At 42.0% G+C, this 22275-nt stretch overlaps 2 protein-coding genes and 1 long non-coding RNA gene across 6 annotated transcripts in view; 1 reads left to right on the top strand and 2 right to left on the bottom strand.

Annotated features, from left to right (window-relative positions):
* Positions 1 to 123: 123 nt before the first annotated feature.
* Positions 124 to 6800, bottom strand: LOC138760056 (secreted phosphoprotein 24-like). 2 transcript variants are annotated; one of them, XM_069930477.1, is made up of 12 exons: positions 6649 to 6800; positions 6422 to 6525; positions 5720 to 5848; positions 4373 to 4504; positions 4215 to 4259; positions 3726 to 3770; positions 2806 to 2850; positions 2208 to 2252; positions 1387 to 1431; positions 685 to 795; positions 492 to 536; positions 124 to 368 (listed from the first exon to the last, which is right to left on the bottom strand). In XM_069930477.1, exons 1-12 carry the CDS (start codon positions 6698 to 6700, stop codon positions 339 to 341), a joined length of 828 nt encoding a protein of 275 aa, XP_069786578.1. In that variant the 5' UTR covers positions 6701 to 6800; the 3' UTR covers positions 124 to 338. The 2 variants fall into 2 exon arrangements, with proteins under 2 accessions (XP_069786578.1, XP_069786579.1); XM_069930478.1 differs by lacking the exon at positions 685 to 795.
* A 4547-nt stretch (positions 6801 to 11347) lies between these two features.
* The window catches only part of LOC138761694 (uncharacterized), a 38776-nt gene continuing 27848 nt past the window's right edge, over positions 11348 to 22275 (top strand). The window contains exons 1-2 of the long non-coding RNA XR_011356432.1: positions 11348 to 11479; positions 22081 to 22270. This is a non-coding gene — a long non-coding RNA (uncharacterized lncRNA). The remainder of the gene's footprint in view (positions 11480 to 22080; positions 22271 to 22275) is intronic.
* Positions 11522 to 18122, bottom strand: LOC138760057 (secreted phosphoprotein 24-like). 3 transcript variants are annotated; one of them, XM_069930480.1, is made up of 11 exons: positions 18018 to 18122; positions 17791 to 17894; positions 17078 to 17206; positions 15734 to 15865; positions 15576 to 15620; positions 15073 to 15117; positions 14162 to 14206; positions 13565 to 13609; positions 12744 to 12788; positions 11859 to 11903; positions 11522 to 11735 (listed from the first exon to the last, which is right to left on the bottom strand). In XM_069930480.1, the coding sequence occupies exons 1-11, from the start codon at positions 18067 to 18069 to the stop codon at positions 11706 to 11708; spliced, it is 717 nt and encodes a 238-aa protein (XP_069786581.1). In that variant the 5' UTR covers positions 18070 to 18122; the 3' UTR covers positions 11522 to 11705. The 3 variants fall into 3 exon arrangements, with proteins under 3 accessions (XP_069786581.1, XP_069786580.1, XP_069786582.1); XM_069930479.1 differs by having other exon boundaries at positions 13544 to 13609; XM_069930481.1 differs by lacking the exon at positions 12744 to 12788.

Below are 22275 nucleotides of genomic sequence, written 5' to 3' on the forward strand. Positions count from 1 at the left end.
TGACCTTCTCCCCATGCTGTCACCAAAGCGTCTACACCCACCCAGAGAACGAAAGGGTGTATCAGTCAAATCCGAATGCAATTGGCAGAGGGAGAAACACATATCGTAGAAGGTCAGTAAATATTCATTTATCATTTTAATTTGATTCACAGTAAACAAGACAACATCACATGTCAATATATAGAATATTTACAATCTATAGATATTCTGAGTTACATAAAATATACAGTCAGGAGCTCCAGTCCCCTTCTCCGAGTGTTAAAAATTGACAGCATCTTCTTCCATCTGGTTTTCTTATTTTCACGCTGAGCTTGGAGGTTTAGATGTTTAATTTATGATTAATGTTGGTGCCTGGAATCCTCGTGTTCCTTGGAAGGACAGAATTAAGAGAACTGTTATTTTCCGGTCGGCTATCTTTGCTCCGAGTTCAGTATTTTATTCCTAGTGAAGGCAGCAATCAGACGACAACTATAGGGCACAGTTATACTTACATTTGAAAATTCTTCATGTGATAATTCTGTTGACTGACTTTTTGCCTGAATAAAAATAGCAAAGACACAATTTTAGAATTATCCTCAAGTCAAAATGCAAAAACAATACTTCATTGTAAATCAGGAAGAGAGAACAAATAAAAGTTTGGGTTTCTATTTGAAAGGGAGTTCAGTAAAGAACCCGAGTCCTCACTTTTTTAGTGTTACAATAATCGAGGAGTGTAGTGGGTTGAGGATCAATGGCCATTCTAATGTTGGAATAATGTCCCATCAACTGGCCTTCGTCAGCACCCAGAATCTCCGTCTGTGACAAGAAGAGATTATAATTTGCCAGATTAATCCATGGATTATATCTGTCCACTCACCATTGGAGTAGTGAGGGCGCACTGCTGCCTGCGATCTGGATCACTGCAAAGATCAGAGAGCAAACAGCAGTGATTTTGGAAAACCCAATAACAACTGTGGCCCTATCTTTCATGAAGATGTAATATTATCTTCAGGTTCTATTCAATGCCTAATCCAAGTTTCCTTATTGTTTCAAGCTGCTCTTTTACAGAGAAGTCTGGTTCAACTTATTTGGGTTAGTGTCAGATATAACGGGGTAAAGTTAACTCCCCCACTCATCTTCCCATGAACCACCCCAGATTCCAACACTCACCAGCAACAATTTACTGCCGTCTAACCCACAACTGTTTGGTGTGGAAGTGGGAACTGGGCCACCCTGAGGGAGCCCACCCAGACACAAGGAGAACATGCAATCTCCACACTGACTGCACCTAGTGTAGGATGGAAATTGGGAAACTAGAGCTGAGAAGCAGCAGCAACACCTGCTGTTCTCTCCCAAAATCTCTCTGTAAGAGAGATGAAACAGATAAAAATCTCTAATTAAACTTACATTTGAAGATTCCCGGACTTCTGTCTCTTCTGATTGACTTCTCACCTGTATAACAATATTGATAATGTTATGTTCAGGACAAGGTAAATGACAACCAAATAAATTAATGTTGATCTCAAGATTATGAACATTTTATTGTTCAGTCTGGGCATGGCAAAAACTGATTTAATGACTCAATAAGATGGTGATGAAGCCTCCACATACTCAGCACTTTACAGCAATGTTACTGCTACGTGGCCCTGGGTCAAAGGTAACCTAATGACCAGGGACAATCCTCTCAACTGGTGCTTGTTGCATTGAACCTGCATCAGGAAGGGTGAGGACTTGGTGTTTTCTGTCGTAGAATGCAACACACTCTGTGTCTGATGCCACCCCTTCCTTCTACATTTAAAGCTATTCAGACAGGACCATGGATCAGAAAGATTTATGGGGATGTGGGAAAAATGATTTATATTTCAATGTACAGAACGGTCACAGGACCTTCTTCCCCACGAGCTTGTGCACCGTGAATACATCAATTTACTGTCAATCCCTGCACATTTTGGCAAATGGAGCCAGCTGAGGTAAACAACCTGGTTGGCCTGGATGAGATGGGCTGAAGGGACTTTATGATGCCATGAATCTCACAGGAGCTCGGCTCATTTCACCTTCAGAGAACCAATTCAGGCTCTGTATTGGGATTAGATCATTTGACATGCAGTGGAAAGCCCACCTCTGAACCTCGTCATTCTTGTCATATTTTCATCTGGTACTTGTTTCCAACCTGGCACAAATCAAGATCACGAAGATCGCGAACTCACAAGGCCTTTGTGAATACTCACATCTGATGTGTTCTCGAGGGATGTCTCCACGGATCTGGTTTTGACCTGTAAGCAAACATTAACAATTAAGCATTCGGCATAGGTCGTAAGGATTAACAGAGATCAGTTAATACAAAGGTAATTTACCACTGTGCTATTGTATCATCTGGACATCAGGGGATCTTTGTTTAGAGCTCAGTCTTTGAGGGAGGTTCATTGCGAATATCTCAAAAATGTGCACTGCAGCAATGTTCAGTGGAGTTTGCTGCAATGGAGAACAGGGTCTGTGGGTCTGCTGCATTAACGTTCCACAGAATATCTCATTTAATTGAGGTGATTTGAAAGGTGTTGCTCTCCAGAAATCATTGGTTGCATCTGTGCAGATTCCATGGTTGTGCTCACTCTCATTCTAGGTCACCCTAAATTCAGTGAAGAACAAACTCATCCTCGGAGAGCTCAGCGTTATGGCAGTGCTTGGTGTGCACACATTACAAGGATCTCTATTGACATGGGGTAATTATGTAACTAAATAGAATCCTCAAACCTGGCACAGCTTAACCTTAGTTATAGGCCTATTGTAGGTAAGAATTAGATGATAAAGCTCCTGGATTACATTTACCTTTAATGATGCTTCCAGTGACAAATCTTCTGACTGGCTTTGCCTCTGTATTAAAATAAATGCATATGTTTAGTTCAGAATTCACGGTTGCATAATGTAAATACTCTTTATTCACATATCTCCTAAAATGTTAAAATTTAATTTACTTCATTAATAATGCGGTACAAAGCCCTTCTGGACCATGAAACCTGTCACAACCAGTGGGCCTACCAACCCCATCCGTTTTGTAGGTGAGAATATACCGGAGTACGTGGGGAAAAGCAATGCAGGTCACGGGCAGAACGCACAAACTTCTCCCAGACGGTGATGGATTTGACAGTCACTGGGGCTGTAAGAGGGCTGCTTTACCAATGTGAAAGAGCTAATCATGGAACTTTTTACAGTTCTAATCAAAAGGTCAGAATTCAAGATCAATGAGAAAAGCATCTCCTAAATAGACGGCAGATCCTCTCCCACTGATTCCAATTCCCACCTGGCTTAGTCCCCGATGGAAACATCATTACTTTGATCTTCACCACGGAAGGCCAAAATCTCTTTTATTACCTGATGCAATTTACTAACATGCACATGATATAGGTATTGGGGATTTGATAAACTGAGAGACTCTGGCTGAATTTTAGAGTGAGGAAGATCTCCTTAGTATCACATGTTCTATAGTCATCACTCTCTGGAGGATGGAGAACTGTGGGGTCAAGGTATGGTGGGTGGGGGCAGCATGATGTTCACCATTAACTGGGTTGACTTCCCTCAGAACTATTAAATTGTGCCAATTTCAGGAGGAAATTGCTATATGAGGTTGCCCCCAGGGATTGGCTTGATGTTGGCAGTGTTTTGAAAGTCCAGACTGTCGTCCGGGGCACCTCTGTCATTGAGATCCTCAGATTTGATCTTGTTGCTGAGAGTCAAAAAATTAAACTTACGTTTGAATGTTCCTCCAGTGAAGACTCTTCTGATCTGCTTTTCACCTATATTACAATATTAAGGTTTTTATGTTGAGCCCAGATTGCAGAATACACTTGATAATAATAAGCTTGTATTAAACAACAAAGAACATTGCATGATAGACCATCAAAATTTCTTTCATTTATCATTATTGTGTTGAGCACAGTGCTACTGTTGGTGGTCCCTGACAACCGATGCTCTACAAATAATGTCGTCACCACAATCCCATTACTTTGGCATTCCTTCATCTTCAGGGGGAGAACCCATTCACCTTCCATATTGGGGGAAATTTTATTTTCCCTTGATGAATTTTTGAAATTTCTGACTGGAATCAGTCACCTGATTTCTCTCCCCTAATGCACTGAACTGAAATAATTTTGTAGCTCCGTTCTGGAAAAGCTGAGCATGGGATTTTACAACTTTATGAATAATTGAGACCAATGTGAAAATCATTTGTCAATACTCACATTTGAAATGTCCTCAAGTGATGACTCTGTCAATTCTGTTAGATCCTGTTGGTAAAATGCAACGTTCACATCTTTAGTCCAGGAAATCAATAAAAATTTAACAAAAAACTCATGGGTTTCAAATCCCATTGACTTGAAATGTATAACTGTGCGGTTACCTCAAATCTGGTTTCACTCGATTCCATGGAGTCACTCTCGCTGTCAACAGTCTTCAGACCTTCACACTCCACGTCAACGTATGCCACCTTATCAGCAAAATATTCCACCCGGCTTTTGCAAAACCCTCCTTCCTGTTGGAATAACATGTTGGGTCAAGTCACAAATTATTGCAGAGTCTGGACTGAAACAGGTTGTGATTTAGAATATAGAGCATTACTCCCTTGAGCCTATGATGTGGTACTAAACTATGGAAACACACTCCATAACAATCTAAATTTTCGCCACCTCCCACCCATAACTCAATTTCCTGACATCCAAGTGCACATCTAAGAGCTTTTTGAATGTCCCTATTGTACCATTTATCCACCATCACCACCAATGCATTCCAGGCACCCACCACTATCTGTGTGAAAATCTTACCTCTGATATCTCCCCAAACCTTTCTCCAATCACCTTCAACAGATGTTTCTATTATAGTTGCTAACGTTGCTCCAGGAAAATGGTTCTGGCTGTCCACCCTATCTCAGCCCTTCAACAACTTAACGATGTACGTCGGTTAAGTTACCTCTCATTCTTCATCACTCCAAAGCGAAAAGCACTAGCTCTGCCAACCTTGCTTCATATGACATATTCTACAATTCAGGCAAAAGCCTGGTAAATCGCCTCTGCACCCTTTCAAAAACATTTACATCCGTCCTGTGATGACATGACCAGAACTGGTTTAATCTTCATTGTACATCATTTTGCAGCACATAATCCACAATGGCATGTGTTATTTCAATCTTCATCAGTTTTTGAGGCTATTTATCAGCAGTCATGGCCTGCAAGTTATATGGAAAAGCACTCGTGGAGTCAAACAGCCCACTGGGTATGTACTGACAAGTAAGTATTCATTTTACACTCATCCCATTGCCCCTATCCAATCTCCATTCTGTCACTTCCACCCCCAAGATTCCCTGGCCAGCAATCTACCCACAGGGAAACTAACCAGTCCAAAGGATCTTTGGATTGGGAGGAAACCACACAGCCACAAAGAAAAGATGCAAACACCACAGGGGCAGTACCTGAGGTCAATAAACTGGAGTTGTGGAGCCATTTCAATTCTATCTCTGCAACAACACTCTTTACTCAAGGTCACCTTTATTGTCATGTGAGAAAGTTTGTTTTTAAATAGTCCAGCAAGACGACCCAAACTTAGCACACACATAGTTTCCCTTGATATTACTAAGAACCCAGGGGTCTTTGTACCAGGTAACTTTAGGCTATGTTAATTTCAGGAGTTTTGTGCTGTGGTCCAATACACTACTCACAGCGGATTCTGATGCCACATGATGCTCAGGACTCACCGCGATCTTTCTGGGGCGGAAGTAGCAGCTGGGATCATCAAATTCCAGTCCGGAATTCTTGGAGCAGACGGTTTCTTTCACGGAGAATGTTAAATCCACGTTGTAGGACAGTTTGCCCGTGCGATAAGTCTATTAACAGGAAACAGGTCATGAACGTTAGCCATTGCAAATTGGTCAGATAAATCTTGGAGCAAACCATCTGAATGTTCCCTGTCAGTGGTTACAATGGGCCATCGGAATGACAGGGCAAGACAGACTAGAGATTAAACTCAGCCCAGCAACTATTTAACCCTTTGTCCGTCAGTGTGAAGATATTTAATTTGAAGGGGATATGAATGAATAAGTCTCCGACAATCAGGATTTGGAAATATATTTAAGAAGAAATATATATCAGACTATGGATGAAATTTGAAACAACAGTTTCACATGTGGCTCCAATCTCCAAAGATAAAGACAGATTTAGAATTTCAATTCTTGAACTAAGACAGACACAAATTTAGATATAGACAGAGAGCATTACAGCACAGGCCCTTCAGCCCACAATGTTGTGCCAAACTATGTCAACCTTCTCCTCAACAATCTACTTTATCCTTATCCAACACCCATTCTCCTCTGTTTTGTTCCTGGTCACTGAACTGTGTTGATATGTGCTGTTCCTGCAGACCCCATCTGCGAAATCCACCTAAACCAGGAGACACTTACATTGGTCATTCTCCTCCCAGTGATGCCACACAAGTTGGGGATCTCAGTGATATAATTCAGTTTCAGAACTGAGGCTCTCAGAGCATCCTCAGGAACAGGCACCGCTGTAGAGAGAGAAGGAATATTTTACCAGCTGATTCCTTTACACAGGAGAACGTTATCACGGACTGAATCCCATTGCCAATCAGCCCATGCTCTGTGTAATTCCCACTCTCCCCTAAACCTACCTGAGCAGTGGAGGATCTGCACTGCAGCGAGAGCGAGCAAAAGGTATGGCATTCTACCTCTCGTAGGGTTAGGCGCTAGTTTCTCAGAGTAAAGGAGCTACTTCTCTCTCTCTCTCTCTCTCTCTCTCTCTCTCACTCTCTCTCTCTCTCTCTCTCTCTCTCTCTCTCCCGATCTTCCCTCACTTTTCAGTCTTTATATCTTGAACCTCAACCACATGCAAACACTGACTCATGTTTGTCGAGCTTGTTGGCCGTGGGCAGAGGAATCAGATGAAAGGAGAACTCTAATATGGGTAGAACTTCCTGCGGGCTGCGTCATCATGTTTGGAATTGGTGGGAGAAGTGTGAAATCAGGGTTTATTCCTGTTCATGTGAAATAATAAACTAACGGATTCAAGGAGATGATGATCTCTGATCTGAACAGCACAGCTCTTAATGCAGTGGAATTTCCCTCCACATTTTACAGGTTGTGGATCATTTTTACAGCCTCAGCATTTTCCTACATGCTTCCAGAATCAAAGATTAATCAGTTGTACTCTGTTGCCAGCAAGATTTTCCCCAAGATTCCAGATTCCATTTAATTCCAAAAATTTCTCCTATGCTTTAGCTTGCAAAGGGGTAAATATTGAATTGATCGGCTAGAACAGCGTTTCATTTTCAGTGAGCTTTGTCTTTCATATTTAGATTGTTATTGGTCATATGAGATGTAGAGGGAATTTGGTGGGTAGGATATCCGAATCACAGTCAGAAATGATTGTTATGAACTTATGGTGAAATTTATTGTTTTGTGACATCGTTACAGAATCAAAATCGCCATATATTATACATTTAAAATAAGTTAGTGAAAAGCAGAGAAAGTGTGGTAATGTCTGTGGTTCATTGACCATTAAGGAATCTGATGGTGGAGGGGAAGAAGCTGTTTTTGTTTTCAGCCTCCTGTTTCTCGTTCCTGATGGCAGCAGTGAGAAGAGGGCATAGTCTGCATGGTGAGGGTCCTTGATAATGGAGGCTGCTTTCTTAAGGCACAGGCTCTTGTAGACGTCCTGAATGGAGTAAAGTCTGATAACCATTAATGTGCGGGTAAGTTGACAGCCTTTCATAGCCTTTTCCTGTACTGTGCAATTGCACAATCAGATTAGACAGTGATGCTACAGTCAGAATACTCTCCATGGTAGGAAATTTTCGAGAGTCTTGGTTGACGTACAAAATCTCTTCAAACTCCTCACGAGGTATAAGTGCTGGTGAATCTTTTCATGATTCATGGAGACTGCAGGATAGATCTTCAGAGACGTTAACACCCAGGAACTTGCAGTTCTTCACACTTACTACTGCTGATCCATCGATGAGGGCAGTTTGTGTTAAACTTGCTGGAAAATGGCCGAGTTGTGTTTGAAGATCCCTGGTTTAACAGAGCAATGTTGTTGATTCGTTGCTTTCTGCAGCAGCAACTTTGGTGCTTTCTCTGGCAAATCACTGTCCATGATATATTCACATGTAAGCCTTGCCTGCGACAGGCTTTCCTCATAAATCAGATCCTCTCCCCAACCTCGATAACTTGTCGCAATTGATGGAATTTACAGTACTGTCACTTCTTGCAGGATTTCCAAGGTCCTGCAGTGTCGATCCAACTGTCCAGTTGTCAGTCACTGAGCAACAATGGAAACAAGGCTGTTGACTGCAGTTGGCAGCAGTGGTTTGTCAGGACCTCTGACATTTCCTCCAAACTTACCTCCACTCACTTTTTCAGCCACAACGCACGTAGTCTCCAGATGACTACGTCGGAGTGGACTCAGTCGCCCACCTCTTTGCAGAATGTACTTTATCCAGGAGTGTGTGCAGAAACATACAAGGGTCCTTGTCACAGTTCATCCCCAGCAGCAAAATGTCAGAGAACTCTCTGCTTTCCAGGCTGTTCCCAGGACCCATGCAGACTCAGACATCCGAACTGCTGCAAGATCATTAACTCGGTGAAAGACGCCCTTTGGTGTGCCCGAAACATGTTAGTCTTCCTGCAGGTGGAGATGTCGGTGAAGATATCCTGTGGAGAATTTTCCATGCTGCTGGGAGAGTGCCGGGGAGGAATATTAGAGAAAGTAGCCTTGGTTATAGATTTTGGCATTTGGAACCTGTTGCTGGTGAAGGCATGAGTTATCCAGACTGAACTTAGAGCTTTGCATTTCCTGATCCAAACACCAGCAGTAGCTCAGTGCATCTGCAGTCAAAAAAATTTGCACATCTCACACACTTTTAGAGATACACACACACTCACTCTCTCTCACACACACACACACACACACACACACACACACACACACACACACACACACACACACACACACACACACACACACGCACACACACACACACACACACACACACACACGCATACATACATGCACTGGCAAACACACTCACGCACATATATAATTCAGATACACATTGAGTCTTAAACTGAATCCAAATTAGTCTTGGACATCAATGTTCGATGGTAGAGGTGGAGGTGTTTCTCTGACTTGCGGTCTGTGTCCAATGGTGTCCTGCAGGGATCAGTGCTGGGACATCAATTGTCTGTGATATATATTAATGCTGTATATTTAAATGTAATGATCTGATCAGTAAGTTAGCAGATGACATGAAAAGTTGCTCCATTCAAAATATCCTGTGTGGGACAAGAATACTCCACCTGAGACCACAAAAAACTGCAGAGGGATGTGAATGTGGCTCTGACCATCACACACAACCCTTCCCTTCATTTATTCCATGTATTCTTCTCACTGCCTTGGGAAAGCAGCCAACATATTAAAAGGCACGCCCCACCCTGACACACACTCCCCCTCCTGTCAGTAGGATTCACGAGATTGAGATCACATACCATCAGATTCAAGCAGAGTTTCTTTCCGTCTGTTATTATCATCCCGAACGAACCTCGTATACAACTTGTTTAATGTGCACTAACTTCAATTTTGAAAAATTGTTGAGGATAGTGAGGAAGGGTGAAATTTGTGTGGAGAAATGACAGATAGAGTTTAATCTCATCATGTTTAATTTTGAATTTAAAATGTAATTTGCAGGAGGAGAGTATACAGCAAATGGCAGGATCTCGGTATAATTTAATGTATAGAGGGATTGTGCGTGCAAGACCATAGCTCCCAAAAATGGCCATACAGGTAGATAGTATTGCAAAGAAGGCGGCTTTACTGGTTGGGACAATGTGTGTTTACAACGGGAAGTCATGTTGCTGCTATTTAAAACTTTGATTAGGCATCGGTTCAAATCGTTTGTGCTGTTTTGCTCACTTCATTACAGGAAGGATGTGGTGTCTTTGGAGAGAGTGCAGAAGAGATTTTTCAGTTCTGAATTTATTCCACTTCACATGGATTTATTGTCACGTGGATCAGTGAGAGGGGTTTTCAGGGTGAAAAGAGAGTTTTTAATCTATAATGTAACTTCTACCATCACCATCCGAAGAGAGTCTTTGGAGATTGGTGGACTGGGAGGAGAAGACGAGGAACCTTTGTTCCTTATGTTAGCTCCGTCACCATTGGTAAATCCAAGCAGGCAGTTATGTCTCTCAGAACTGTTAGGTAAAAACATCATGAGCTGGGAATGTAGAGGGAGTCACCCAGTGCTGGGCCGTAACAAGATGCAGTTGTGACCTTGTACTCTCAAAATAAGAGTGGGGATGACAAATTGATGTGCAGGAGGCTAGCAGAGAGGGACAGCAACAGTTTATTCATTGGACAATGTCATGGTATGATAATTTACTAAGTACGTATCCTAAGGTATATAAAAAACACCACTTGCTGATAACGGCAGAATGCGCCTTCTCCAACTAACACTGTTAGTTGCAAGTGTTACAATCCGGCAATAAAGAACAAAGAACCTTGATTTCGACTCAGTCTGGTGTTTGACTCACTCATTCATGAACAAAGCAGACCTAACAGAACTCAGTCATCTGAGTTAACATGAGCACGACTAATCCATTCAATGATGGACAATGCAGTTTCCTCACCCGGAGTTCACAATGTCATCTTACATGAACTTAGTTGGCTGATTTGGAAGAATGCTCGTCTGTTACATGTGGTGATAAATGAGAGCTCTTTGCTTGTGCGACCTCTTTCCACAGACTTGGTTACAAAGACTGTCATGGCCTTCTCACATGAGTATAGTCTTTATCATGCTACTTATACAGGATCTACCCAGTGATCATTATGGATGAACCTCAAGCTGCTTCTTGATTATCCTCGGACCAGACCTTAACTTTCCCTGTAGGATCTTGCAGTGTTGACTTGGTTGTGTCCACATTGTGACATATTGTTCTGAAAGTCTTCTCACTGCTGTCAATTTATACGGTCATGGGTCATTAATTCTGATGACCCCTCAGAAAAACTATTTTTCGATGAAGATTTTGCTTCCACTAATAAGAGATGGAAAATTATTAAAACCTTGAATGTGTTTAACTTGGAATAGTGAAATAACAACCTTGTTTGGTCATGTGGACTCAAGGATCAATATTCGGTGCTGCCCTAATACCTCACCAAGCTACATTGTTCATGTATCATTATCTTTGCTACATAGGGTAGTTGCAGCTCTGTGACTTGCTAAGTTTCTTCAGCATTTTTGTGTAAATTACATTCACAGAATCTTCAGATGCACTGAGCTACTGCTGGCATTTGGATCAGGAAATGCAAGGCTCTAAGTTCAGTCTGGATCACTCATGACCTTCTTCCCATGCCTTCACCAGAAGTATCCACACCCACCAAGAGAACGAAAGGGTGTATCAGTTAAAACCGAATGTAATTAGCGGAGGGAGAAACACACGTCGTAGAAGGTCAGTAAATATTCATTTATCATTTTAATTTGATTCACAGTAAACAAGACGACAACACATGTCAATATACAGAATATTTACAATCTATAGATATTCTGAGTTTCATAAAATATACAATCAGGAGCTCCAGTCCCCTTCTCCGAGTGATGAACATCGACAGCATCTTCTTCCATCTGGTTTACCACTGTTCATGCTGAGCTTGGAGTTTCAGATGTTTAATCTATGATTAGTGTTGGTGCCTGGAATCCTCGTGTTCCTTGGAAGGACAGAATTAAAAGAACTGTTATTTTCAGGTGGGCTATCTTTGCTCCGAGTTCAGTATTTTATTCCTAGTGAAGGCAGCAATCAGAGGACAACTGTCGGGCACAGTTATACTTACATTTGAAAATTCTTCATGTGATAATTCTGTTGACTGACTTTTTGCCTGAATAAAAATAGCAACGTCACAATTTTAGAATTATCGCCAAGACACAAAGCAAAAACAATACTTCATTGTAAATCAGGAAGAGAGAACAAATAAAAGTTTGGGTTTCTATTTGAAAGGGAGTTCAGTAAAGAACCCGAGTCCTCACTTTTTTAGTGTTACAATAATCGAGGAGTTGAGGATCAATGGCCATTCTAACGTTGGAATAATGTCCCATCAATTGGCCTTCGTCAACACCCAGAATCTCTGTCTATGACAAGAGAGATTATCATTTGCCAGACTAATCCATGGATTATGTCTGTCCACTCTCCATTGGAGTAGTGAGGGCGCACTGCTGCCTGCGATCTCGATCACTGCAAAGATCAGAGAGCAAGCAGCAGTGATTTTGGAAAACCCACTAACAACTATGGCCCTATGTTTCATTAGGATGTAATATTATGTTCAGGTTCTATTCAATGCCTAATCCAAGTTTCCTTATTGGTTCATGCTGCTCTTTTCCAGCGTAGGCTGGTTCAGCTTATTTGGGTTAGTGTCAGATATAACGGGGTAAAGTTAACTCCCCCACTCATCTTCCCATGAACCACCCCAGATTCCAACACTCACCAGCAACAAATTACTGCCGTCTAACCCACAACTGTTTGGTGTTGAAATGGGAACTGGGCCAGCCTGAGGGAGCTCACCCAGACACAAGGAGAACATGCAAACTCCACACTGACTGCACCTAGTGTAGGATGGAAATTGGGAAACTGGAGCTGAGAAGCAGCAGCAACACCTGCTGTTCTCTCCCAAAATCTCTCTGTAAGAGAGATGAAACAGATAAAAATCTCTAATTAAACTTACATTTGAAGATTCCCGGACTTCTGTCTCTTCTGATTGACTTCTCACCTGTATAACAATATTGATAATGTTATGTTCAGGACAGGGTAAGTGACAACCAAATAAATTAATGTTGATCTCAAGATTATGAACATTGTATTGTTCAGTCTGGGCATGGCAAAAACTGATTTAATGACTCAATAAGATGGTGATGAAGCCTCCACATACTCAGCACTGTACAGCAATGTTACTGATACGTGGCCCTGGGTCAAAGGTAACCTAATGACCAGGGACAATCCTATCAACTGGTGCTTGTTGCATTGAACCTGCATCAGGAAGGGGGAGGACTTGGTGTTTTTTGTCGTAGAATGCAACACACTCTGTGTCTGATGCCACCCCTTCCTTCTACATTTAAAGCTATTCAGACAGGACCATTGATCAGAAAGATTTATGTGGATGTGGGAAAAATGATTTATATTTCAATGTACAGAACAGTCACAGGACCTTCTTCCCCACGAACCTGTGCACCTTGAATACATCAATTTGCTGTCAATCCCTGCACGTTTTGGCAAATGGAGCCAGCTGAGGTAAACAACCTGGTTGGCCTGGATGAGATGGGCTGAAGGGACTTTATGATGCCATGAATCTCACAGAAGCTCGGCTCATTTCACCTTCAGAGAACTAATTCAGACTCTGTATTGGGATTAGATCGTTTGACATGCAGTAGAAAGCCCACGTCTGAACCACGTCAGTCTTGTCATATTTTCATCTGGTACTTGTTTCCAACCTGGCACAAATCAAGATCACGAAGATCGCGAACTCACAAGGCCTTTGTGAATGCTCACATCTGATGTGTTCTCGAGGGATGCCTCCACAGATCTGGTTTCGACCTGTAAGCAAACATTAACAATTAAGCATTCAGCATAGGTCATAATGATTAACAGAGATCAATTAATGCAAAGGTAATTTACCACTGAGCTATTGTATCATCTGGACATCAGGGGATTTTGTTTAGAGCTCAGTCTTTGAGGAAGGTTCACTGCGAATATCTCAACAATGTGCACTGCAGCAATGTTCAGTGGAGTTTGCTGCAATGGAGAACAGGGTCTGTGGGTCTGCTGCATTGACCTTCCACAGAATATCTCATTTAATTGAGGTGATTTGAAAGGTGTTGCTCTCCAGAAATCATTGGTTGCATCTGTGCAGATACCACGGTTGTGCTCACTCTCATTCTAGGTCACCCTAAATTCAGTGAAGAACAAACTCATCCTCGGAGAGCTCAGTGTTCTGGCAGTGCTTGGTGTGCACACAGTACAAGGATCTCTATTGACATGGGGTAATTATGTAACTAAATAGAATCCTCAAACCTGGCACAGCTTAACCTTAGTTATAGGCCTATTGTAGGTAAGAATTAGATGATAAAGCTCCTGGATTACATTTACCTTTAATGATGCTTCCAGTGACAAATCTTCTGACTGGCTTTGCCTCTGTATTAATATAAATGCATATGTTTAGTTCAGAATTCACGGTTGCATAATATAAATACTCTCTATTCACATATCTCCTAAAATGTTGAAATTTAAATTACTTCATTTTTAATGCAATAGAAAGCCTTTCTGGACCATGAAACCTGTCACAACCAATGGGCCTACCAACCCCATCCGTTTTGTAGGTGAGAATATACCGGAGTACGTGGGGAAAAGCAATGCAGGTCACGGGCAGAACGAACAAACTTCTCCCAGACGGTGATGGATTTGACAGTCACTGGGGCTGTAAGAGGGCTGCTTTACCAATGTGGAAGAGCTAATCGTGGAACTTTTTACAGTCTTAATCAAAAGGTCAGAATTCAAGATCAATGAGAAAAGCATCTCCTAAATAGACAGCAGATCCTCTCCCATTGATTCCAATTCCCACCTGGCTTAGTCCCCGATGGAAACATCATGACTTTGATCTTCACCACGGAAGGCCAAAATCCCTTTTATTACCTGATGCAATTTACTAACATGCACATGATATAGGTATTGGGGATTTGATAAACTGAGAGACTATGGCTGAAATTTAGAGTGAGGAAGATCTCCTTAGTATCACATGTTCTATAGTCATCACTCCCTGGAGGATGGAGAACTGTGGGGTCAAGGTATGGTGGGTGGGGGCAGCGTGATATTCACCATTAACTGGGTTGACTTCCCTCAGAACTATTAAATTGTGCCATTTTCAGGAGGAAATTGCTATATGAGGTTGCCCCCAGGGATTGGATTGATGTTTTGAAAGTCCAGAGTGTCCTCCGGGGCAACTCCGTCATTGAGATCCTCAGATTCGATCTTGTTGCTGAGAGTCAATAAATTAAACTTACGTTTGAATGCTCCTCCAGTGAAGACTCTTCTGATCTGCTTTCCACCTATATTATAATATTAAGATTTGTATTTTGAACACAGATTCCAGAATACACTTCATCATTATAAGCTTGTATTAAACAACAAAGAACATTACATGATTAACATAAAATAGATGACCATCAAAATTTCTTTCATTTATCATTATTGTGTTGAGCACAGTGCTACTGTTGGTGGTCCCTGACAACCGGCGCTCTACAAATAATGTCGTCACCACAATCCCATTACTTAGGCATTCCTTCATCTTCAGGGGGAGAACCCATTCACCTTCCATATTGGGGGAAATTTTACTATCCCTTGATGAATTTTTGAAATTTCTGACTGCAATCAGACACCTGATTTCTCTTCCCTAATGCACTGAACTGAAATAATTTTGTTGCTCCGTTCTGGAAAAGCTGAGCACAGGGTTTTACAAATTTATGGATAATTGAGACCAATGTGAAAATAATTTGTCAATACTCACATTTGAAATGTCCTCAAGTGATGACTCTGTCGATTCTGTTAGATCCTGTTGGAAAAATGCAATGTTCACATGTTTAGTCCAGGATATAAATAAGAATTTAGCAAAAAACTCATGGGTTTCAAATCCCATTGACTTGAAATGTATAACTGTGCGGTTACCTCAAATCTGGTTTCACTCGATTCCATGGAGTCACTCTCGCTGTCAACAGTCTTCAGACCTTCACACTCCACATCAACGTATGCCACCTTATCAGCAAAATATTCCACCCGGCTTTTGCAAAACCCTCCTTCCTGTTGGAATAACATGTTGGGTCAAATCACAAATTATTGCAGAGTCTGGATTGAAACAGGATGTGATTTAGAATATAGAGCATTACTCCCTTCAGCGTATGCTGTGGTATTAACCTATGGAAACACATTCCATAACAATCTAAATTTTCCCCACCTCCCACCCATAACTCAATTTCCCGACATCCAAGTGCACATCTAAGATCTTTTTGAATGTCCCTATTGTACCATTTATCCACCATCACCACCAATGCATTCCAGGCACCCACCACTATCTGTGTGAAAATCTTACCTCTGATATCTCCCCAAACCTTTCTCCAATCACCTTCAACAGATGTTCTATTATAGTTGCTAACGTTGCTCCAGGAAAATGGTTCTGGCTGTCCACCCTATCTCAGCCCTTCAACATCTTAACTATGTATGTCAGTTAAGTTACCTCTCATTCTTCATCACTCCAAAGAGAAAAGCACTAGCTCTGCCATCCTTGATTCATATGACATATTCTACAATTCAGGCAACATCCTGATAAATCGCCTCAGCACCCTCTCAAAAGCATTTACATCCGTCCTGTGATGACGTGACCAGAACTGGTTTAATCTTCATTGTTCATCATTTTGCAGCTCCTAATCCACAATGGCAGGTGTTATTGCAATCTTCATCAGTTTTTGAGGCTCTTTATCAGCAGTCATTGCCTGCAAGTTATATGGAAAAGCACTCGTGGAGTCAAACAGCCCACTGGGTATGTGCTGACAAGTAAGTATTCATTTTACACTCATCCCATTGCCCCTCTCCAATCTCCATTCCGTCAGCTCCACCCCCACAATTCCCTGGCCAACAATCTACCCACAGCGGAACTAACTAGACCAAAGGATCTTTGGATTGGGAGGAAACCACACAGCCACAGGGAGAAGATGCATACTCCACTGGCAGTACCTGAGGTCAATAAACTGGAGCTGTGGAGCCACTTCAATGCTATCTCTGCAACAACACTCTTTACTCAAGGTCACCTTTATTGTCATGTGAGAAAGTTTGTTTTTAAATAGTCCAGCAAGACGACCCAAACTTAGCACACACATAGTTTCCCTTGATATTACTAAGAACCCAGGGGTCTTTGTACCAGGTAACTTTAGGCTCTGTTAATTTCAAGAGTTTTGTGCTGTGGTTCAATACACTGCTCACAGCGGATTCTGATGCCACATGATGCTCAGGACTCACCGCGATCTTTCTGGGGCGGAAGTAGCAGCTGGGATCATCAAATTCCAGTCCGGAATTCTTGGAACAGACGGTTTCTTTCACGGAGAATGTTAAATCCACATTGTAGGACAGTTTGCCCGTGCGATAAGTCTATTAACAGGAAACAGGTCATGAACGTTAGCCATTGCAAATTGGTCAGATAAATCTTGGAACAAAACATCTGAGTGTTTCTTGTCTGTTATTACAATGGGCCATCAGAATGACAGGGCAAGACAGACTAGAGATTAAACTCAGCCCAGCAACTATTTAACCCTTTGTCTGTCAGTGTGAAGATGTATTGGATCCTTTAATTTTAAGGGGATATGAATGAATAAGTCTCCGACAATCAGGATTTGGAAATATATTTAAGAAGAAATATATATAAGAAGAGTATGGATGAATTTCAAACAACAGTTTCACATGTGGCTCCAATCTCCAAAGATAAAGACAGATTCAGAATTTCAATTCTTGAACTGAGACAGACACAAATTTAGATATAGACAGAAAGCATTACAGCACAGGCCCTTCAGTCCACAATGTTGTGCCAAACTATGTCAACCTTCTCCTCAACAATCTACTTTATCCTTATCCAAACCCATTCTCCTCTGTTTTGTTCCTGGTCACTGACCAGTGTTGATATGTGCTGTTCCTGCAGACCCCATCTGCAAAATCCACCTAAACCAGGAGACACTTACATTGGTCATTCTCCTCCCAGTGATGCCACACAGGTTGGGAATCTCAGTGATATCATTCAGTTTCAGAACTGAGGCTCTCAGAGCATCCTCAGGATCAGGCACCGCTGTAGAGAGAGAAGGAATATTTTACCAGCTGATTCCTTTACACAGGAGAACGTTATCACGGACTGAATCCCATTGCCAATCAGCCCTTGCTCTGTGTGATTCCCACTATCCCCTAAACCTACCTGAGCAGTGGAGGATCTGCATTGCAGCGAGGGCGAGAAAAAAGTATGCCATTCTACCTCTCGTAGGGTTAGTCGCTTGTTTCTCAGAGTAAAGGAGCTACTTTTCTCTCTCTTTCTTGATCTTCCCTCACCTCTCTGCCTTCAGTCTTTATATCTTGAAACTCAACCACATGCAAACACTGACTCACGTTTGTCCAGCTTTTTGACCGTGGGCAGAGGAATCAGATGAAATGAGAACTTTAATTTGGGCAGAACTTCCTGAGGGTTGCATCATCATGTTTGGAATTGGTGGGAGAAGTGTGAAATCAGGGTTTATTCCTGTTCATGTGAAATAATAAACTAACGGATTCAAGGAGATGATGATCTCTGATCTGAACAGCACAGCTCTTAATGCAGTGGAATTTCCCTCCACATTTTATAGGTTGTGGATCATTTTTACAGCCTCAGCATTTTCCTACATGCTTCAAGATTAATCAGTTGATCTCTGTTGCCAGCAAGATTTTCCCCAAGATTCCAGATTCCATTTAATTCCAAAAATTTCTCCTATGCTTTAGCCTGCAAAGAGGTGAATGTTGAATGGATCGGCTAGAACAGCATCTCGTTTTCAAAGAGCTTTGTCTTTCATATTTAGATTGTTATTGGTCATATGAGATGTAGAGGGAATTTGGTGGGTAGGATATCTGAATCACAGTCAGAAATGATTGTTATGAACATGTTATGAAATTTATTGTTTTGTGGCATCGTTACAGAATCAAAATCGCTATATATTATATATTTAAAAAATAAGTTAGTGAAAAGCAGAGAAAGTGAGGTAGTGTCTGTGGTTCATTGACCATTAAGGAACCTGATGGTGGAGGGGAAGAAGTTGTTTTTGTTTTCAGGCTCCTGTATCTCGTTCCTGATGGCAGCAGTGAGAAGAGGGCATAGTCTGCATGGTGAGGGTCCTTGATAATGGACGCTGCTTTCTTAAGGCACAGGCTCTTGTAGACGTCCTGAATGGAGTAAAGTCTGATGACCATTAATGTACGGGTAAGTTGACAACCTTTCATAGCCTTTTCCTGTCCTGTGCAATTGCACCTCCGGATTAGACAGTGATGCTCTATTCAGAATACTCTCCATGGTAGGAAACTTTCGAGAGTCTTGGGTGACCTACAAAATCTCTTCAAACTCCTCACGAGGTATAAGTGCTGGTGAATCTTTTCATGATTCATGGAGACTGCAGGATAGATCTTCAGAGATGTTAACACCCAGGAACTTGCAGTTCTTTATACTTACTACTGCTGATCATTTGATGAGGGCAGTTTATGTTAAACTTGCTGGAAAATGGCCGAGTTGTGTTTGATGATCCCTGGTTTAACAGAGCAATGTTGTTGATTCGTTGCTTTCTGCACCAGGAACTTTGGTGCTTTCTCTGGCAAATCACTGTCCATGATATATTCACATGTAAGCCTTGCCTGCGACAGGCTTTCCTCATAAATCAGATCCTCTCCCCAACCTCGATAACTTGTCGCAATTGATGGAATTTACAGTACTGTCACTTCTTGCAGGATTTCCAAGGTCCTGCAGTGTCGATCCAACTGTCCAGTTGTCAGTCACTGAGCAACAATGGAAACAAGGCTGTTGACTGCAGTTGGCAGCAGTGGTTTGTCAGGACCTCTGACATTTCCTCCAAACTTACCTCCACTCACTTTTTCAGCCACAACGCACGTAGTCTCCAGATGACTACATCGGAGTGGACTCAGTCGCCCACCTCTTTGCAGAATGTACTTTATCCAGGAGCGTGTGCATAAACATACAAGGGTCCTTGTCACAGTTCATCCCCAGCAGCAGCATGTCTGAGAACTCTGCTTTCCAGGCTGTTCCCAGGACCCATGCAGACTCAGACATCCGAACTGCTGCAAGATCACCAACTTGGTGAAAGACGCAAGACGCCCGAAACATGTTAGTCTTCCTGCACATGGAGATGTCGGTGAGAGAATGCTGTCATCTGACATATTCCAGTTTGCAGAAGGGACACTCTAAGGGTTGGAGCTGGCAATGAGAGGGTGGTGTTGGGAAGGACCAAAGTCTAGAGTCCATCCCTTACCGGGTACTGAGGCGCTGAGTCCCAGCGGAATGTCCCTCAAACAACAGAGGGAGAACAACAAGAGGTCGCAGAATTGACAATCGAGCAAATTCACTGAAATATACCATATTTTTATTGACTTGTAGCCAGATCATATCTGTCCACACTTTCCCATCCCAAGACCCTGTCCAAAACTTTTTTTTAATGTCAAAATTGAGCACGTATTCATCACATCATGTGGCAACTCATTCTATGCCTTCACCACTCTCTGCATGAAGAAGATCCCCCTAAAGTTCCCTTTAAACCCCACTGATTTCATCCTAAACCCATGCCCTCTAGTTCTTGTATCAGCAAACCTCAGTGGGAAAAACCTAATTGCATTTTGTCTATCCACATCCTTCATACAATTGTATATCTCTATCTAATCTCCCCTTATTCCTCTATGCTCCAGAAAAAAAAATTCTTTCATGTTTAATCTTTTCCTATAACTCAGTTCCTCAAGACCCGGCAACATCCTTGTAAATGGGTACAATTTCATAATGTGAGGCACAAGTCCAGCTGGTCAGGAATTTTCACCTGAATCTCATTCATGTTCTTTTAGGTGCCTTGCCAGCAATCTGAGCCAAAAGCTAGTTTAATAGCAATCAGAGCCTCGAATCTCAGTTCTGGGTGACAATTTCATTTTTTCTCGGCTGGACCAAGGACACATTGTCATTGGGATGGGTGAGCTGGTTACCGAAAGGTGCCATTGAATAACGAGGCCCATAGACTCTTAATCCGATGCTGATGTTGATCACCTATGTGCTCGACAGGAGGAAAGTGACAGATCTGGACTTTTCTTGCTCTCTTTTGAGAGGATGTTCTGTGGACAATTTTCCATGTTGCTGGGAGAATGTCAGGGGGAGCAATATTAGAGGAAGTAGCCTTGGTTATAGATATTGGCATTGGAAACCTGTTGCTGGATCCCATGCAGATAACAGTCAAAAAAATGCACACACATCTCTCTCTCTCTTTCACACACACACATTACACACATTTAGAGATACACACACATACATACACACACACTCTCACACTCACACACATTTAGAGATACACACTTATTCAAACACACCCACATAAATACATTTAGAGAGACACACACACACACACACACACACACACACACACACACACACACACACACACACACACACACACACACACACACACACACACACACACACACACACACACACACACACACACACAAATAGAAATTTAGATACACATTGAGTCATAAATTGTATCCAGATCAGTCTTGCACATCAATGTTCAATGGTAGAGTTGAAGCCATTTCTCTGAATGGAGATCTGTGTCCAATGGTGTACTGCAGGGATCAATGCTGGGACCTCGGTTGTCTGTGATATATATATTAATATTGTATATTTAAATGTGGCAATAATTGAGAGCTCCTTGCTTGTGTGTCCTCTTTCCACCAGAACCAACATGCACGGTCACAAAGACTGTTGTGGCCTTCTCACATAACTATAGTCTTTGTCATGCTAATTTTCGAGGACCTACTTTGTGATCATTATGGATGAACCTCAGGCTGCTACTTGAGAAACCTGGGTCCAGACTAACTTTCCCTGGAGGATCTTGCAGTGTTGATTTGGTTGTGTCCACATTGTGACACATTGTTCTGAAAGTCTTCTCACTGCTGTCAATTTATACGGTCATGGGTCATTAATTCTGATGACCCTCAGAAAAAGTATTTTTAGATGAAGATTTTGCTTCCACTAATAAGAGATGGAAAATGATTAAAACCTTGAATGTGTTTGACTTGGAACAGTGAAATAACAACCTTGTTTGGTCACTTGGACTCAAGGAGCAATATTGCTGCCCCCATACCTCACCAAGCTACATTGTTCATGTATCATTATCTTTGGTACATACAGTAGTTACAGCTCTGTGACTTGCTAAGTTTCTCCAGCATTTTCGTGTAAATTACATTCACAGAATCTGCAGATGCACTGAGCTACTGCTGGTGTTTGGATCAGGAAATGCATGGCTCTAAGTTCAGTCTGGATCACTCATGGCCTTCTCCCCATGCCTTCACAAGAAGTGTCCACATCCACCCAGTGAACGAAAGGGTGTATCAGTTAAATCCGAATGCAATTAGCGGAGGGAGAAACACACGTCGTAGAAGGTCAG

This window comes from Narcine bancroftii, chromosome 4, assembly GCF_036971445.1.
Source record: "Narcine bancroftii isolate sNarBan1 chromosome 4, sNarBan1.hap1, whole genome shotgun sequence".
Classification (NCBI taxonomy): Eukaryota; Metazoa; Chordata; class Chondrichthyes; order Torpediniformes; family Narcinidae; genus Narcine; species Narcine bancroftii.

What these genes read in the sequence shown, in the direction of transcription:
- LOC138760056 (XM_069930477.1), bottom strand. Translation starts at nt 6,700, where the DNA reads ATGCCATACCTTTTGCTCGCTCTCGCTGCAGTGCAGATCCTCCACTGC. An exon ending in GCAGATCCTCCACTGCTCAG is followed by an intron (nt 6,526 to 6,648) that starts GTAGGTTTAGGG and finishes CTCTCTCTACAG; the next exon opens with CGGTGCCTGTTCCTGAGGAT. An exon ending in AAGTCCGGGAATCTTCAAAT is followed by an intron (nt 796 to 1,386) that starts GTAAGTTTAATT and finishes TTCTTGTCACAG; the next exon opens with ACGGAGATTCTGGGTGCTGA.
- LOC138760057 (XM_069930479.1), bottom strand. Translation starts at nt 18,069, where the DNA reads ATGGCATACTTTTTTCTCGCCCTCGCTGCAATGCAGATCCTCCACTGC. An exon ending in CTGGGAGGAGAATGACCAAT is followed by an intron (nt 17,207 to 17,790) that starts GTAAGTGTCTCC and finishes TCCTGTTAATAG; the next exon opens with ACTTATCGCACGGGCAAACT. An exon ending in TGAGCATTCACAAAGGCCTT is followed by an intron (nt 12,789 to 13,543) that starts GTGAGTTCGCGA and finishes ATTGTTATACAG; the next exon opens with GTGAGAAGTCAATCAGAAGA.